The sequence below is a fragment of the Struthio camelus genome, chromosome 3 (genome assembly GCF_040807025.1).
Source record: "Struthio camelus isolate bStrCam1 chromosome 3, bStrCam1.hap1, whole genome shotgun sequence".
In the NCBI taxonomy this organism is placed as follows: Eukaryota; Metazoa; Chordata; class Aves; order Struthioniformes; family Struthionidae; genus Struthio; species Struthio camelus.
This window is the reverse complement of record NC_090944.1, coordinates 70,441,868-70,460,936: the sequence shown is the minus strand read 5'-3', so window position 1 is coordinate 70,460,936 and position 19,069 is coordinate 70,441,868. Positions and strand designations below refer to the sequence as shown.

Here is a 19,069-nt window from a genome sequence, read left to right as displayed (position 1 = left end):
CTGTGCCCTGCAGCAGGGAGTCACCCACAACAATCACACTGCTTCTGCTGGGTGTTCCTGCATGGCACAGGGTCTGTCAGGCCAGTTGCTTCACTAAAAGCCATGCCCAGCCCCTCCTTGGCTTGGAGGGCACTGAACCTCTTCATCAACTGCAAGTCTTCAGGAGGAGCAAGAGCTTTTTTCCTCATACAAGAGCTGACCAGTTTCTAACCTTCATCTTCTACAGAGTTATGACTTACTGTTCCATGTGGCACAGAGACTGCCTGCATCTCCACTGCTGTGGCAGGGTTGAGGCTCTTGAAGCTGTAAGATCTCTGAGAATATCCTATCTATCTCTTGCTCATTTTCTCAGATGCTTACACAGCCTGCTTACTTCCTCCTTTAACATTGTTCTATTATCCACACACGTTTGGTAACGCGCAGGAATAAAAACTTGAACAGCTTTATAACCAGTGTTTTCTATTCTCTAGTTCAGCTGTAAAAGACACCATTCGCCAACTCCATTAAAAATGTCATCACCATCACATCCTGTCTGTTGCACCATTCAGTTTCCCTTTAATGCCACTTAGCTTAGACCCAAACTTTTCCTGTCTTTTAGTAGTACTTCTACCTAAAGGTTCTGTCTCTTCTCACATTCTTTCTCTTCCACACGCTGATATTTCAAGCTATAGAAGTATAACTGTAACTGGCAATGTTTGCACGGGTAAGTATCTGGGCAAACTTAAATTCATTAGTAGTTTCAATAAAGCTGGAATTCCCCTTCGTCTAATATCCAGATGTCCATACGCAATAATATTTTCTGTCTTCACTCAGATACCAGACAGCATCATAGCAGGACACCGTTACCTTAAATTTCTATTTTTTTTCCACATTATGATGAATTCAGTCATTGTAAAGACAGCATGAAACCTCTGAGGGGAGCGGAGGTTACTTGTTCATTCTTACCAAGTCCTCTGTAGCAAGATACATCAGCAGGGCGTTGGATGAGAAGGTCCTGAATTTGAACATGACTGTGGAAATATTGGGGTTCCAGCGGATTGGGCGGCTCACCACCGCGTAGCTGTCACCATCAAACTGGACAGTCCCTTCACCGTCTGCTACCTGTGGGCTGAAGAGGAGGAAATTCCAATCAGTTTCCCTTACCATATGAGGTTAAAAGAAAAAAGAAAAAAAGGGGGGGGGGTTAGGGGATGCCTCCTAGGAGTCTGCCTGAACTTGGTTTGATTTTATATCAAAGCCCCTTTCTGACAATTGAAGCTCCAAAGTCAGCTCATTGGGTATCCAAAACAAAAGCACTTCCAGGAGGAAGACAGAAGAGGAACCTGTCTTATGTATCTCCGTCTGTAGTGACTCATTGTGCAGCCTTCGATGTAAAATAGCTATACGCAACCTTTCATTTTGTAATAAATCTTACTTCTGTTATTATCAGTGATTTTACAACTTTTGGAGGGCTCCGGATTGAAAACTTGGAAACTGTAATTCTCCGTTTACCCACAAATTACAAACACTGCAAGATCAGCAGTACCAGTCCCTCCACAGTTTTTTGGCACTCCTCTCATTATAGAGCAGAAAAGGTCAGGTTGTGAGATTGTTAAATATGATTTTTATGTAGACTGTTGTCCATTTCTGCCACACAGACCAGATAGCGGCAAGAGAGCAATGAGCTGGGTTAACAACAGACATAAATAGATTTGAACAAGGGACTTGCATGTGAAATACGGGCTAGGAACATGTTTTTCGTTTATCTTGACTCATATAAAAGGATCTTGAATGTAGGCCTCCATGGTAACATTTAACAGCAATTTGTTGCAAATATATTTTCCAGAAGAACAGGACTCTTGTGGCAATGGAACAAGTTAAGGTAAGAGGGAGCTTTTAATGCAGTTTTCTGCAAGTTTTAAATACTAGTATTCTTTTTACACTCCTTTTTTTTTTTCCTCTCCTAAGCAAGTAGTTCTACACTATCACTAACTGAATGACTGCACTTCACTAACTGAATGAGAAAATTAAATTTAGGTAGAGATCCACATAAAGGTTTATGCATCTTAACTACATGCTTGAACTGAAACCTGTATATCCATCATCACGACACTTAAATTGCCACTTAGGTGACAAGGGCCTATGTTATTGGCCAAGGAAATCCTCTGGTGTTTCCAAAATTGTTTCTACTCAAAAATGGAGTTTCCATCATTTACAAAGGGCAAAGCCTTAGGCTGTGGGGGCCCTCATCAATGTTGCTCTTGAAGCTGAAACACTGCACAGTAAATGGTTAGATATTTGTTCAGTTGGAAAGAGGCATGAAGAGGGATCGCAGCTATGTAGAGACAAGGACACACCTGGAAAGGAAGAAACTTACTTTGCTGCAGAATTCCTGAAGAGAGTTCACAGCCTATATATGTGAACCCTGGCCTGGCACAGCTGGGCTGTTTAGCCTGTTTGGCACCTGCGCTCATAGACAGCGACAGGATATAAAACATCTTTCTCTTTTCGGGGCCCCTGCACGCTACTCTGGTGGCTGTGAAAGGCGCCCTGAGGCACCTGACTCTGCTCAGGCACCAGAGCTGCAGAATCCAGTCTGTGAGCCAGACTCAGTCCCACTGTGGAAACTGCCCTCCCTTGTGTTTTGACTGATCCTAGTTACTGGTTAGTAGGTGTCTCTCCATCACAGTGCTGCTGCACCAGCTGTCTTCGTTTGGTTACGATCCTGACCACTCAGACTAGGTGCCTCTCCTTTTGGCATAATTTCAACATAACTTGGTACTTCCTACAACTCTCAGTGTCACATACAGATCACAGTTGTTTACTGGAACCTGATGGCTGTTGTAGAAATTCCTTCTGCTTATAACAGAAGGTGTCGTCATCACAGACAGGTTCATAAAGTGGCATAAGAAGCCACCAATGTATTACCAACCTGACAGCACATCCTTTGCAGTCGCCCTCTATGTCCCTGAAATTCCACAGTCCTATGGGTTTGCTGTCCAGAAAAGTTTCACCCATACAGCCAGTGAAAGTGGTGACTCTTACAGCATCTGACTTCTGCAACAAGAAACCACAAACCTCATTAGAATTCAATTTTAAGTGACCTACCATCTCTGACAGCACAACTGGCATGAAAGTCAGAAATAACAGAAGCACCTTATTATTTTAAATTTCAGCAGTGATATTTAATCTGACAAGCCCTCCTATTGAACAACTGATCAGCAAAAAGGCGAGCTAAACGTTGTATCAGTTGGGATGGAAAAGCCGATTTATTTGAGAATGTGGGGAAGGCAGAATTGTTCCTGGAGAGCTTGGGGCTCCTCCAGGCTCCCCTGCACAATCTGCTTTCCTGGCTGGACGGAGAGCCGCCCACTGGCACTTGTTGAAGAGCAAATTCTTTTCAAGGTCTGTCTGCATTTTTGTTTAAGGCATCATGGAAGGCACTACGGGAAATACTGTCCACTTTACAGCAAGCAAACTGTTTCTACTTTACTTAATTCTCAAAAGCCTGAAAATTGAGAGGCTCATCCAAGCTAAAAGACTGACCATGGACTCAGCTGGCTACACCTATAAAGATCTTGTTGCATTTTGGATGCAGAAAAAAATGCAGATGGCAAAGCAGGTAAACCTCATATCCTACCAAAACTTATTAAGCTAGGGCCACACAGATGGCATAGTGCTCATTTGATCATAACATGGTACTATGATCAAGTGGTGTTTGACAGTACACAGAATACTCAGCTCAAAAGGATGTCTCTAAAAAATACCTGGTTTCATTTAGATTTCACTTCATCAGTATGAGCTGATTGAGAATCTATATACTTAGCTATTTGAGATAGACAAACACCTGCTATTTTCCATATAGCAATTACAAATATTAAGATTCTGCAAGAGAATAAGAGTGCAACCTGAAAATATTTAAGGAAAAGTATGACTCAAAAGACTTAAAGTGCTGGTGATATTTCCCAAGTAATTGGAAAGGTTTTAATTAGCAAAAAGTATGAACTTAATGCCACTTCTGAGAAATTCATGACATCTAAGTATCATAGTCTTCTACCTTAGTCAAATGAAGGATGCTTTTAAAAATTGAAAATGAGTATATTTTTGAACGCACTGCAAAGGTGCATGCAAAAAGGGATGTGGACAATAATTAAAGACAAATCTAACCCTCATGCACTCCAAAACCCAATAATACGAAAAAGCACATTTGTGAGACAAAGGTTTTGAAAGTATCAGTGACCTTGCTAAATGTCCAAAGAGCTTCAAGGTTTTTGAAAAGATTTTCAGTGAAAGACTGCATTTTGTGAGCTTGACAATGGTACCATCTGATAACAAAACTTACAAAAAAAAGCAAAGTTATCTTTTTTTTTTTTTTTAAATTCACAGACTGTGCCTGAACAGAGCAAGTATGATAACGTTTAAAATCTTAACTTGGTAATACACCAATCATACCAAACTTACACTACAGTGTCTTCCTACTTTTGCCCTCTTCTTCAGTTACCTGTAGGAGAACCTGATTTCAGGATGGTTGGGCTGAGATGAAAAAAAATGGTCCTGGTAAAAAAAAAAATCTCAAGAATTCTTCTTGATGTTGAAAACCTGTGTTCTGGCATCAGACTTCCTGGATCATCCGTAATTCATGTTCTAAGTTCAGCACTGCATCTCGCAGTTAATATCTGTATTAAGTGCTGAACTGTGCTCACTGCCCACCTTGGCCTCACTGTTTCTAACTAAAGGATAAAAAAAAAAATCCATTTTTTTCCAAGCAAGAGTTCAGATTTAAACTTTACTGTGTTCCAGGCCCTTTTATTTACCCCAATATGTCAAGAGCTCTTGAACTCTTTTCCATTAGGGATTCTGCTGCCATTTTTACAGCTTATCTTTTTCTTAAATACACACTTCATGATGCTTCATTATTAATTCTTGTTGTCTAAGTATTATTCAAATAATTTTAGTACTGAAATATTAAATACCTAAAGTTAATAATATTAAATAACAGTAAACATTACGTAACAAGCAGTAGATATAATACTAAATACTTAAATATTCAAACGAGTTTTCCCTCTGGCAGTGCAAGTTAAGCAAAATGAAGTGTGCTAAGAGTGATGACATCTTTTATTAGAGCAGCAGGTACCAGCTTTGGGGCCTGGTTACTCAAAGAATAGATGCAATCTCTCTTTACCACTTTTGCCTCACTAACCTTTTCCTACCATCAGGCTGCAACAGGATGAGCTGTTCATTTAACAATAAGCTATTTATAAAACTTAAAACTATATATAACATCAAGTAAGTAAAAAAATATATTTGTATTTGCCTAATGTGATAGCTTTGCTCCAGAAATTAGCACTAACTATTTTATGCCATGGTGCAATACTGCTACAGAGAGAGCTATTGCTGTATTTCTGTAACATCTCTGATTCTCTGGGTTTTTAATATAAATGAAAGAATTTTTTTCAAGGTGGAAATCAGGTCAAAGCTTTGGTCTGGGAGGTTTGATGTTCTAGAGCTGTGCAAATACAAATAGCATTACTACTGCTTGCCTCTCTTGTGCTCTGATAGTTCAACAAGGAAATCTAAAATAAAAGCCAAATAAGCTTTGAGTTTTAGTTTGCATTGAGTTTTAAGTTTCTTAACTCTTTCAGTGGATCACCCAGGAGCAACAGGCCAGATGCCACCCAACCCATGCATTTTCTACAGTCTCAACTGCGTTGATGAAATTTAAATATATGCATAAACCAAACTTACAAGTGCTTTTCTAAATATGAAATGATTAAATGATTCTCTTAATCATGAATCTAGCACTTATGATCCTTACCTGAGCCAGTCTGTCTTCCTAAGCCTGCTGTTATACGTTGATATTGAGATGGGCAGAAACAACTCTATAGCCTTCTAGGAACTTACGTGTTTTTGGTCATTATAGCTATGCAACATTGCAAGCACCAAATAGGACTGGTCAGTGTTTATATGTCAGTGTTTATATAATCTCTACAAACTGTCTTTCAGAGTTTATAGAGTTATTATGGAAACCAAAAAAACAGGACTTAAATGCTTCACATAATTAAATTTATTAGCAATGAAAACAACAACAGAAATTAACATCTATCCAGCAGAGCAGAAATTCAAAAATATGAGAGACCTGAGAAAAGCTATCCGGTTTATGAGATTATACCACTTCTCCCTGGTTTATTTTCACTTCCTTTGGAAAAACAGATCATAGAGTTAGCGTACAGAAAGCCTTTGAAGGCCATTCTGGTTTTGTAAGGCTCGCTAACCTCTGCAGCATAGAGCCACTTTTAGCAGCTGATGTTTCATTAATTTTAGAAATGTGTTTTGAGGTTTCTTGTCTGTGACTCACAGAAGAAAGAAATACCTTTAGTTGTCTCTAGATAGAAAGCTGGAAGGTAGCAAACTAGAACCCTTGTTTAAGGCTGCAAGGACAAAATAGAAAGAGATGACAGCAAGGCTACTTTTTGTAATGTGTAATTCTCCAAGGAAATGTTTAGCTGACTGATTTGCCTATTTCTCATACGAAAGTAAATAGCATTAGAAAATGAGCATGACAGTTATTTACACCCCCCCGGGGTGCTACAAGAAGCTTTGAGATACATTGCATCTGCATCTTCAGAACTTTAAAATATTCATTTTTTTGCATACATATTTCAGATAAAGCAGAGAATATAGATCTGAGTTCTACTCATATGGAATGACTTGCAATTTTTTAGCCCAAGATCTCATGAAATATTTTCCTAAGTTTCTGTGAACGCTTGTCAAAGTCAGATATGCAAGCCTGCTCAGCATTGCTTTTTCTTTGCGCAGAAGCCTCAGCTAGGAATCTGATCAAGTTCTAAACTTAAGTTACAGTAAGTGTGTTCCAAAACAGGTGAATAACTTGAAGCTGAAGCTGGACTTCGAGACAATGGTTTCAAGGAAGTCAATCTACATTTTCTGTTCCTCTTGTATTCTCGGAGGCCTATTTTGTCTTTCTGTCTTGGAAAGCAGTATGTGCACCCACACTAAAAGAAAGGGCAGAGCCTAGCCATGTAATTCCAAACTAAAATCATCTAGAAAGTTGAACTTTCTAAAAACTAAAAAGCTCGGCTCTACAACATTGTGCTACTTTGATATTCAAGGACCAAGAAAAGCTTTAGTGCAAATAAGTGTTCCTTAAGTTCACTGTTTGAGAATGTTTAAAGATTAACTTTTTAAGGTTAAATGGATTTGTTTTGTAATGTTAACATTTTTGACATTAAAAAAATGAAAATACTGATCAAGATATTTCATTTAAATTGTTTTGTAATGGGTTCCACTGGAAAATATACGCTAACTAATACTTATTGGAGAGATTTTTTTTTGCTGAAAGGTTTCCATCCATTCTATTTGGCATAAAATTTATTTATTCCCATTAAGTTAAGAAGTGTAGAAGCAGTCATTATGAAAACGAATGGGCAAAAGGAAGAAAGAACAGATTATGGATCTGATGCAGGTAGATCTTAGCACTTGAAAAGAAGGGTGATACAGAGGAGAAACATGAATTAAAATGAAGAAAATAAAGCAGTAACATCAAAAATAGACTGACAAGAAGAACACGACACTGTGGGTACGTGACAGAGAAAGAAACTGAATACAAAGGAACATATATTGTTATATACACTGTTAGAAGACTGGGAGCATGTGCAGATAGAACTGAGTTCCTGTCGCTGTGATACCAAAAGCTGGCGAGGGCAGCAGCATGTCCAAGGTGAAGCCCCCAGCCCCCCAGTAGGAATTAGTTGTTTAGGCTAAATCCTGCACCTACCAGGCTTCTGGTTAGAAAAAGCTAACAGCATGGACAGACAAACTTGAGGTCTATGCACCTACATGTCTAGGTAAAGCCTACAAATGTTTCAAGAGCTTAGGTGTACCATGTGTTACTAAACGCACCTACGACAATGATGCCAACATATTAACGTTTATTATTTTTACTGTGAGGTAAAACAAAGATCACATTACCTTTATTTTTTCGGTTAAACCACCAACAAACAGCATGGCATTAGCATCTACATCCAGAATGGTATATCCAGGTGGAGAGACTGCTCTGAACGTGGCTGGCACAATGCTGGCTTTGGGGCCATCCAGAGCGCGCACTGATATAGTGCCGTTTTTTCCAGTCCTAGACATTTGACCGAAATAAATTAAGCATGCAGGGTCAGTAGTTAAACCAAACATAGGGAAGAGTCTATTTCCCACGCATCTTTTAATACAGTAATGTAATACTCATTTGAGTATGTTCAATTTTGATACAAAGGAGAGACTTTCTGTCTTATGTGTGTAAGTTAAAGATATGATCACAAAATCAGTGTTTTTCCTCATCTCAGTGTCCCCTTTTGTACAGAATTTACTATACAGATAAAGTGAAACTTTTACTGAGTAAAATAAATAAGTTTCACTTTTTTAATTACCGTGACAGAATTAGCCTTGAGTAATTGCTTCTTGACTTAACAAATGATGTAGGCAAGGCTCCAAATTAAATTTCTGAATTTCATAAAGTTTATTAGATTTTATTTCCTCTGAAATGAATGATCACATGACAGAGTGGTTTAATTTACTTCACTGAAATGCAGAGAGCTTGCATTTTCTGCAGCAGAGCTCTCTGGTTGCTTATCAAACAGGCACAAACCCCATTAGGTTTAAAGATGTTACCTCATTGTCCTCTACGAAACATATAATAATTGATGACAACAACAACAACAGAATTTACTACTTTTTAATGGTTTTCAACATTTCTTCTTCTGTTCCTTAAAATTCAACGCATTGAATTCAATGTAACTGGCATGGAAATGGTTTTATAATAGAATGAACAGAATGTGGAGAGGTGTGATACCTCCTAGTCTCTCAGGTACACAGAAAGGTATTTCAAAGGAAACACTGAAATACTTTGAATCATTTTGAATCCTTTTCAATAATTTGCTTAATATTTTACTACCTTACATCAGTTTGGATAGTATCTTTCAGTCAGAAGTAGACTGTTAGGCATTTATGGTCACACCATAAATCAGTGGTTCTTCCCAAATAGATGGACACACCTACTTCAACATACCACCTGGGGTCACCTTGCAATTGTAGAAATAAGCACTGAGTGGGACCCAAACCCTGCCATGTGTAAATGAAGTATCCAGTATGTCCAGCAATGTGGTAGAGGAGTGGCTGGGAGAAGAGGTAGGCACTGGGGGACCATGTACTGTGGGTTTAGGGATCACTTTGGAAATGGCTGCTTTATCCCAATTTTAGTAAAATGCTGGATTTCACATGGCAATTGTCATGTTACTTTGGAAATTCCTAACATGGATGCATGATCGTGCAACCTTAACCAACACTGAAATGTTCAGCCTGGATATGGCTATTACATGGAACTTTGGTAACTCATGTGATTGGTAATTAATGCAGAAAGACACTGTTTTAAATAAAACCCATCATCTTGTTCCATAACAGCTTACAAAGAGTGTGCACCTGTCAAAAATGACTATTTTTTAGATTATCTGTTGCATTTTGTTGGCTACCTGATTATATTCTAAGAATTACTTGATACCTATTCTCAGGCTAAACAAAACCAATTTTTCTTCTCAGAAACCAGATATTTTTGATAAAAGTGTCTAGCGAAAGCAAGTAAGCAGATAAAATAAAGGCGATTAAATTCACCAAAAACTTGGACATGTAGCTTTTCTAGATTAAAAAGAAATTAGATACCCATCCCATCAAGATACTGTCAAGTCGCAGCTAGAAAGTTAAAAATTTTCCCTTTGATTTTTATAAAGTCTTGAACTTTGCTGCATGTAAAGATGAAAAATTCCTTTTTTGTCTAATTAGCAGAAAAGATATGCTTAGGGTATTGAAGCAACAAGCAGACTGAAAGTTAAAAGCATACTTCTCAGGAAGAACTGTCATTTCTGCTAAACAAAGCTTTACTGAAGACTCAAATTCAAAGCATGACAAGGAAGACTGCATAACATTAGGCTATTGAATGAGCTTAACAAAGACATTGCTATATTGTACTTAAATAACTCCTAGGTTTAAAAATTTTACTGAACTAGGGTTCTAGAGGCTGCAAAAATCCTAAAAGGCTATATCCTATATCTTTTGTCCATAAAAACTCTACAGAACTTCCTTTGGCTCAGAAGCTATTACCCCAAAAATTGAACTAGTTGAGCATTTTCTTATGAAATACCATGCCCCTAGGAAAAAAAAAAAAAGTCATTTAGTGAAACGAAAAAGTTTGCTTGGAACATTTCAGTTTTGATAAATTTGTCCTGAACTACAAAGCAGGGCTGTAATGCAGTTTTGAGGGTTTCATATAAGGTCATTCAATGGGCAATATTTGTATAGCTGTATGCCATCTTGCCTCCTCGGGAGTCAAGGATCTCAAGCCTTTCACTGTGCATACTAAATATCTGCAGAAAAACCACTGGAGCTGCTGGATCACCCCTAGATTAACCCATAGATTTGGCAGCTCTGGAAATGAGCTGGACGGGACTCGCAGCATTTCCCAGGGAATCGCCAAAGAGATATCTGTCATAAGGGGACATATAGTTGCTCCTTATCATTTCAAAGCAATGGGCTAAAACCATTCATATTATCCTAGATAACTTTTTTGCTGGAATTTCCTTTTAATGATAATATTTCACCTTTTATTACAAAACCAAGTAGGTGCTATCTAAGTAGATAGCTTTCCATGCAGCTGAATTTCTACGTTTTAAGCCTTTTGAAAAAAATAAAGTTATTGATGAGAAGCCCTTAAAAGGTTTCTCAGTGTATTAGCTATTGAAAGACTAACAGTTGCCATACACTTTTATTAATCTACTTATATTTGATGCCCTCTGAAAGAAAGTCATTGGCACTTTCAGTCTATACTGTGCTGAAATAAGTATTCAGAGAAACCAGATTAAAAACGCCCAAGTGCGATAACCCAGAAGTCACTGAGCAGACTGAAACTGCTTGCAGTGTCTAATATGTCACAAGTAGCACGGATGTCTTTCATCTTCCAACAGAGTGAAGTTCTAACAATAGAGTCTCTTCCATAAATAATTCTTTCTTACTTAAGGAGGACAAGTGAGCTTAAAGAAAGCACTTGGCTAACTTGACAGCTAAAAGACATTGCTATCCTGTGCATGACAATTCACCAGCTTAGAACATATTACTGAGTGATAGCTAGTTCCTACAAAATCTGTTGATTAAAGAAGAGGTACTAGCATTTTGTGGCTGATGATCTGAAAAATTTATGCAACACCATGCATGCAGGGTTTGCTCTTTAGGAGACGTATGATGCAAATGAGATGACTTTTACAAGTCATCAACATTAGCATACAAAATACCACATAGAAACCTTTGCCTTTTGACCCCTTGAGAGCAAAAAAAAAAAAAAAAAAAAAAAAGGTATGGGTTAGATTTGCCTTGGTAGTTTAAGACTGAATTCCTGCTGAGCTGGGCTGATGTGTCTGCAGTGAATTTCTGATTCAAACGTCCTTTCTCCTCAAAGGAAGGGCACTGCTTAAACTTTGTCATTAACAATTAAAACGGTGGTGATACCTAAACTGCGCTTGATTAAAATCACAACTAATCAGGGCCTGCTCCTGACTGAGGCCTGCTAAAGTCAGTGACGTTGTTTTGCTGATCCAGAGGGCCTCAAAAATATTCTTTAATGCATTTGACTGGTTAACAAAATTGACACTATTTGCATATTGTGAACCTGTTCAAATCATTCTGATGTAAACAGTTTATGCAAGGATTTCTGCCATTAATTGATACTTTGATTGATTGTGGCTTCTTAATGCCAATCAGATTTGCTTTTGTAAGTAGGTAAACAACTTTTTAAGTGACACTTCTTAAATTCCGGTACCAGCAAAGTATGGGGAATATACTTATTCCATAGGCATAGGGTACACTTAAGGAATAAACAAATGTTACTTTAATTCCGTGCAAAAATTTTTTAAAATTTTCCATGCTAACTTTTGCATATACAATAAAACGCAAAGTGTTAGTAGAATGTAATTAAAAAGACAAGTAATATTAAAAGCTTGTTTGGAAAATAGATGCAGTAATTATTAATATTGATTTTACAGACTGGAAATTTTGGCACAGAGGTTAGCTGAAGTGAACTTCTCTGATCATTACTCAACAGTCAGCTTTTTCATATTTAGATTTCATTCAATAACCTGAGTGATCTTGCGAAATTCATGGTCTCTGTGCCACCATATCTTTTTTTAAGGTCCTTTAGGATCCTTGTTTAAGTACTGCTATAAATCTCTACACCCACCATATTATTATTTCTGTGTGTCAATATGTGTCCCCACTGAAACCAAAGGTTAAACTCAGCAAAGCCAGAATTTCCTCTTACACCCCCACTCTAAGTGGCTGCACTGCTCTGGCTGTTTGCCAGTTTTGTCACACTGCTGAGAAAGCCTGTGGCTGGAATTGAACAGAAATTTAGAGAAAAAAGGTGAGTGAATTAAATGAGTAAAACTCTCTCCAACAGCTTGGAGAGGAGGGAGTCAGGAGTGTTATCGGATGGACTAAAATGTTCTAAGTTAAAAAGCCTTGAGCAGGGTATGTGATTTATGAAGCCTGCCTCAAGAATGCAAAACCAGTCCTAAGCTCTTCGTCTTGATCCCACAGTTTCAACCAGTGTCTCTGCAATGTGATTCTCCTAAACATTGCTCTGTACTCCAGATTTGTGCAACTGTAATTGTTCCAAATTGCTGATCCAGCAGTTTGTTCAAAACTAATGGCATGCACACCCTATATCAAGAACAACTAGCTTAACAGGCAGTGTGCATTTGTAGGATGGCTGAATTTTTAAACCATGCCCTAGCTCCACATTCTGCTGAAGCAGCTTTCTAGTAAATGAAAGTCTGGCACTACCGTGTCGTGAATCTATTTTAGTACGCATAATATGAACTGTACTAAACTGATGAAGATTTTAACGGTATGTATTGTACCCCAATTTGTATTTTCCTCACAATAAGATTTAATTAAGCCAACTTTTGGAGAACGTGCAATGATTTTATTTAATTCTCTGCTCTGAATGGCTGATTTCTATGATTTCACTAAATTATTTAAACTGGATACTATTTCATCTTCTGAGAGCCAGAGAAATAACAGGAATTAAAGTGCTCTTTTTTAATCCCTCTCTCTCTGCCTCATTTGCTGGCCATGTTATCACTTCTGTTTAATGCTATATGAAATTAACATATAAGGATTTATTCAGTTTCATATTGGATTGCATTATAGATAAATTACTAAGATCTATTCAAAACTACAGGATAAAGGATATATATATGCTTTGTACCCACGTAGCACAGTCTACTATTAAAATTCCCCTATTGACGTGGCATTCTTTACATATGTAATACAGTGCTGCTTACACTAAGCTTTATCTACTTACAAAAGTAATCGCCTGCTCCCCAGTATTAATACTGATCAGATAGATACTGATCAGTGTCTATCTTTTGCAGAGATAGACAGGGATTAGAAACGTAATCTGAATTTTTTGGAAGTTATATAATCCTTATGCTGCAGTTACTATACCATATGCCATGACTTTACCATTTGAAAGGAAAATACAAGGTTCAAGAAACTAATGTGAAATTTGAGTATTAAGTATCTACATTTTTAAAGTTAAAAAATATTCAACAGCTGATCTCAAAGGCGTGCAAAGTTATTTTCTGTATGGTTTAACTGTCCAGAATATTTTATCCTTGACTTTCCTTAAACTGTATCTTTTTAAATATTGCCAGTTTGAAGTGACATTCTACCTACTGAAATGGCATTTTGAGGAGGAATCAAGATAGTGGTGTATGACAGACCGCCCACTTGCAGTACCATGTCAAGACCAGAAATTCAGAAAAGATGCTATTCATTGAAATTCAAGGTGAAAAAAATAGTAGTTACCTGTTTGAGTGCCAAACCCGGAAACGGTAAGTTTTTTAAAGGAAAGTAGTCAAAGAAGTGATAGAGTATGAATAAAAAGGAGGGAATATAAGCAGTCAGAGATCATTGACATAAGAGGGGAAATACTTAAAAGAAATTATTGGCACAGAACATTAAAACTTCTACAGTAATTCAAGTCTATACAGTTTTGGTACTATTAGACAAATGTTCAAAAGCTTCCATTAAATCAGATTCTAATTTCTCATAGTTATGACATCATCTTTTTTTAAAAAATGGTATTTCAAAGATAGCAAATACTTGCATAAACCTTTGATATGCAAACATGAGAAGAGTGGATTAGAAACAGAACACATTAAAATTAGTCACATTCTCTTTAGGGAACAAATTTTGCGAGTGAAATATATACTTGCCTAGAGGCTTCAATCCGGTACCAATATCCATCATCAATGGTCAGATCCGGATACTCTACCCGTCCAATACCAGATCCCACATCCCACAGGAAGCTCACCTTGCCTTTGCGCATCTCAATGGCCAGGAAGTCAGTCTACATGTAAGATATTAAAACAGAAGCAATCCCGTACTTTGATTTAAAAAGAAGGTCTCCAGAACACTAATCCCTCATATTTCAGAAGGTCTAGTGGTGCCTTGGAAACCCATATCTAGACAAAGTATGAACAAAGTAAAGTATGAACACTAATTCTCGTAGCCACCAAAAGTTCCCTTTTTCACCACTTTTCTTGATTCAAGCTAGGAATCTTAAGCCGAGTAAGGTACATGTCCTCTGCTAGTGATATGCAGTAAATTGCTGCTAGACTTACAGAGATGATAATGTTGTAGCCATAAAGAGAAGAATTTAACTCAGAGTAACTTTATTTGTAAAAAAAACCATTGGATAGCAGAAAGAGGTCAGGATTCTATAGGCTAACACATGATGCCATCTAACCTCTTCATTTTACATAAAATACACAGTTCCAAATTTCAGAAATATAATACTTTTCCCATTTATGAAATTATTTTTGATTATTCTGGAAGCCTGTCTGCTAGAGGGCTCATGGAAAACTGAATCATTCATCATTATTATGCTTGCGATTCTAGTCTTGACTTAAAATCACAATAAATAGGAACTTTGACAGATCCAAGATGATTAGCTACTTCATGCCCAAGGGAAAACCCACAAGCAAAGCAAAAATTACTCTGGTTGTGCTGTGAATTTTAAAGCTCCAATGTAGTTCATGTAGAAGCCTCAGGTTTGATCTCTGCTAAAATTAAAATATTTGCCAGTCATATTTTAAAAGTCCCTATATTAATATAAAAGATAAACTAGATATATACTGTCTTAGGCCTTCTACTATTGCTTTGAAGTTTCTATCGGGGGGGAAAAAAAAGGCTTTATCTTCTTTGTTTGTCAATAATCCAATCTGATTGATTGAGCAACCCTGACACCGAAAGGAGGAGGCAGACTTACAAACTTGGCGCTTCCAAGGTAAAAAAGCAAATTGTCAGCAACTACAGTCTTCACGTTTACAATGACGGTGTTGTATGTTCCTTTCTTTATTTCCGGTCGGTATGTGCGAATACAGTTGCCTCCAGAGGACACGGACACTTTGATCTTCAAAAAAGGCAAATCAGAATGCAGTCAGTTTACTCCTTATTGTTCCATAAATGACTTTAGATGCTTCAAAATAACTGTAAGAATATTACACTTTTTTTGCCCTTCCCGTTTCTGTGTCACATGTACAAGGAAGTTGCCTGTGATTAAGCATGCAGGAGGTAGAAAGGGAATTTTCTTTCTTACTGGGATTGTCTCTTGTATTTTAATTAAAAGGCACTGAAAACTCTCTCTGGCATCCTGATTTGAAAGGCGGAACTGTATGGATTAAAAATAGCTGGAAGATACACTGCTATAACAAAAGCAGCAATGGAATTCTGGCAATAGAGCGAGTCTAGAAGTAGAATATGCAGCAAGAACGTTTTGCAGTGTTGTAGTGTACGTAGCGTAGTGTATGCAGGATGAATCATAGCCTTTCTTTTTAGATAAGATGATCTATTTTCTTCTATGTAATTTCTTTGATTAGGCCATTTTAAGACACCTTTTAACATTCTTAAACCAACAGTTGTGTCTATCACTGCATACTGCTTTGAATTGGCCTCTAATGGAGTTGGTATTCATAAGTAGCTTTCATTTTCACAGCTGAGTGACATACGCATTTTGACATATGTGCTAGTTTCCTCAGGCTCTGAGCATAGATAAAAACAGTATACTGCTTGCTTTCACAATGCCAGCATAGGCACAGTGACAGTACAAGGGTATCTCAATTCCAGCTAGACACGTTTGTCTTACTAGAGTAGATGTACATAAGGATATCACCTCATGCTTTTAGGACCAACTTTGACAAAAAGGAGACCCATTATATGACCAAATACAGTATTTACCTATCTCAGAAATGCTGGGCAGTTAAGTACTTCAAAAGACAGATGATGCAATGTAGCAAGAAAACTACAAACATCATCACTGCAACATGTCTTTCCATCTTGAGCAAATTTCACTGAAAACATGGAATATACTTCCTTCCTGTGAGCCTATTAGTCTGCAGATGTTTTTATCAACAGATGTATTTTCTCTGTGGGAATTTCATGTATGTTATACAGGAAGTTTCCTTAAGTACCATCCTTAAGAATTTTTTTAGTAACTTCCCTTGTTGCATTGGGTCACAAGCTGAATAACACTACTATCTACCAACTGATTCCTGACGTTAGAATATAGCTGAGTAATTCTGAATAATCAGGCCAGAAAATGCACTCTAACCCAAATTTGAGTCCTCAGAACTGCTAGTGGACAAAGAAAATCAAGGACATGGGAAAAGCAAATACACTTAGGATTTTTAAGCGAGTTTGAGATGGTCCACGGCATTCTCAGGTAATGCAAGTTCTATGAAGTCAGGCAATTAGTATCAGTGCTGAGGAAGAAAATACACTTTCGTATCCACAAATAATCAATGATGGATATATCTTTTTGACTCTTCTGCTGTATTCCATAATACTTCTTAAATAATAACTTTTCCATATATATTCCTACAGATATTATTGATTTAACAAGGGCACATTTTAAATGAAGAAACAAGATACAGAGAGAAAATCATCAGAATATTCTCTGTTTTTCTGAGAAGTTATATTCCACTCTTTGCTCCCTTTACACATGTTTAGAATTAGCAGGGATTCACCTCAAGGAAAAGAAACAGAAAAGTAGAAAAGAGAATCGCACCAATACTCATAAGGTCATCCTACTGAGAAAGGAGGGCTTACCGAATTGGCTTGCTTCCGAGCTTGGTTTATCAGTTCTTTTATCTGAGAAATGTTTTTCCCTAAGTTGTCCTGAAGTTCTTTAATTGGCTTGAGTTTATCTAGTAGGCGATCTGCTTCCTTTTCTAGGCTCTTAATACTGGAATCAGCATCAGCAACTTTGTGAGAAAGAATAAGGTAGAGTAATAGAGAAGGGTATCAGAAAGTGATGATAGATAGCACTAATAAAATTCATAAGAATCCTGCATACACAATACTTAAGCAATTGTATATGCTGCTGAGAGATATACACACACCAGGAAGCTAACTGAACGGAATAAAAGAATTTCTGAATATTTTAAAACAATTTAAAGTAGCAGTAATAGCAAAAATGGTGTTAAAGGAGGATTTTGAAGGAGTAACAATGCTTCAGGACAGGATCACAGAATCACAGAATCGTTTAGGTTGGAAGGGACCTCTGGAGATGATCTAGTCCAACCTCCCTGTTCAAGCAGGGTCACCTAGAGCATAGGATGATACTGATGAAAAGCATTTGCTATAGTAAAATGCATCTACAAAGTATTTACCTTCTTTTTTTTTTACTCCGGTTTTGAAGAAATATGTTAGATTAACAAAAACCAGTTAGTGTCCATTAGTAATTTCTGCAAAAAGGTTAGATGGCTATAATTCTTTAATTAGTTATAATGGTCACAACCAGAAAAAGGTTTTATTCTGATCAAAAGTTTAAAATTATGTAAGTGCTAACGAAAGCTGTAAAAAAAGCAGCAGGAAACTGCAAATATTTTCTTTTTTCAGGTGAACTTCATCATTTCACAAGAAGATTTTCTCTCTTTTTCTTTAAGATTCAAATGACCGTTATTGCATTTCAGCGTACAAGCAGTGAACTATCCCCTCTCTCTGACAACTCATGAGTGGATCTAAGGAGTGCAACACTTGGTTAGCATGAGGGTATGGTTTGTGATGACTATGAAAGGAACAAACCAGTAGTTTACCATATAGACAGAACGAAAAAAAAATTGCATTATTGTTGCATAAAGCATGACTGTTTGGACATCTAGTTTTTGGATACTAACCCAGACACTGATACCAAACCTCCAAGAGGTTTCTTAGGATTTCATAGTCACCAAGCCACTTTTTCTCCCAAACTTTGATGTGACAGATATTCCTTTAGTTACAGCCTTTCACAATTTCACTGAATCACCAGTTCCACTTTTTCAGGCTTCTAAAAGTAACTATTTACCTATTCGGATGAATGAGAAACATGGAGCACCATGCAGAAGCTTTGACAGTAAACAGTGAATCATCACTTAATAGAAAAGGCACAATACAAGAAGCAAGAAAGGAAAGATACGTACTGATTTCTGCAGGCAAGACATGGAGACAAGGGAAAGAGAAGAAAGAGAAGGTAACATAAGAAAATGTTTTAACGGCCTAGACAAAAATATAAAGTAATTTAAGGGTCAGGATTAGTCTAGAAACACTTGTTATCTTTTATATATTGCCCATCTGCATAATGAGAATTCAGAGCCTGAATTTTAGCATACAGGAGAGGCTATCTACTTTAGCATGCAGTGCTGCGGGGCTAACATCCACACTATATATGTTTTGGATGATTTACTTCGTATTTGCTCTAATTTGATCCTGTAATCCATCGGCAGCTGGAGAATGGTAGGTGTATTTCTGGAAAGCATCTTCCAGTTTAGCTTCATCTGACATGAATAGAGTTGGCAAGTTTTGAGACCACTCCTTAGATCACGCAAACCGAGGACAATCAAGAGATTCACCTCAAAATTTCACTCCTGATCTGAATTAAAATGCTAACGTACATATAGCCTTAGCGTATTTGGCCTGGGACAGATGACCTATGCCA

The 19,069-nt window shown here is 37.3% G+C and overlaps 1 protein-coding gene across 2 annotated transcripts in view; it reads right to left on the bottom strand.

Annotated features, from left to right (window-relative positions):
* Positions 1 to 19,069, bottom strand: part of LAMA2 (laminin subunit alpha 2) — a 393,833-nt gene that overhangs the window by 36,779 nt on the left and 337,985 nt on the right. For both annotated transcript variants that reach the window (XM_068938256.1, XM_068938257.1), the window contains exons 44-49: positions 17,203 to 17,357; positions 15,365 to 15,508; positions 14,310 to 14,443; positions 7,969 to 8,128; positions 2,912 to 3,036; positions 946 to 1,108 (exon numbers count right to left, since the gene is read on the bottom strand). In XM_068938256.1, the coding sequence (XP_068794357.1) occupies positions 946 to 1,108; positions 2,912 to 3,036; positions 7,969 to 8,128; positions 14,310 to 14,443; positions 15,365 to 15,508; positions 17,203 to 17,357 (881 nt within the window). The remainder of the gene's footprint in view (positions 1 to 945; positions 1,109 to 2,911; positions 3,037 to 7,968; positions 8,129 to 14,309; positions 14,444 to 15,364; positions 15,509 to 17,202; positions 17,358 to 19,069) is intronic.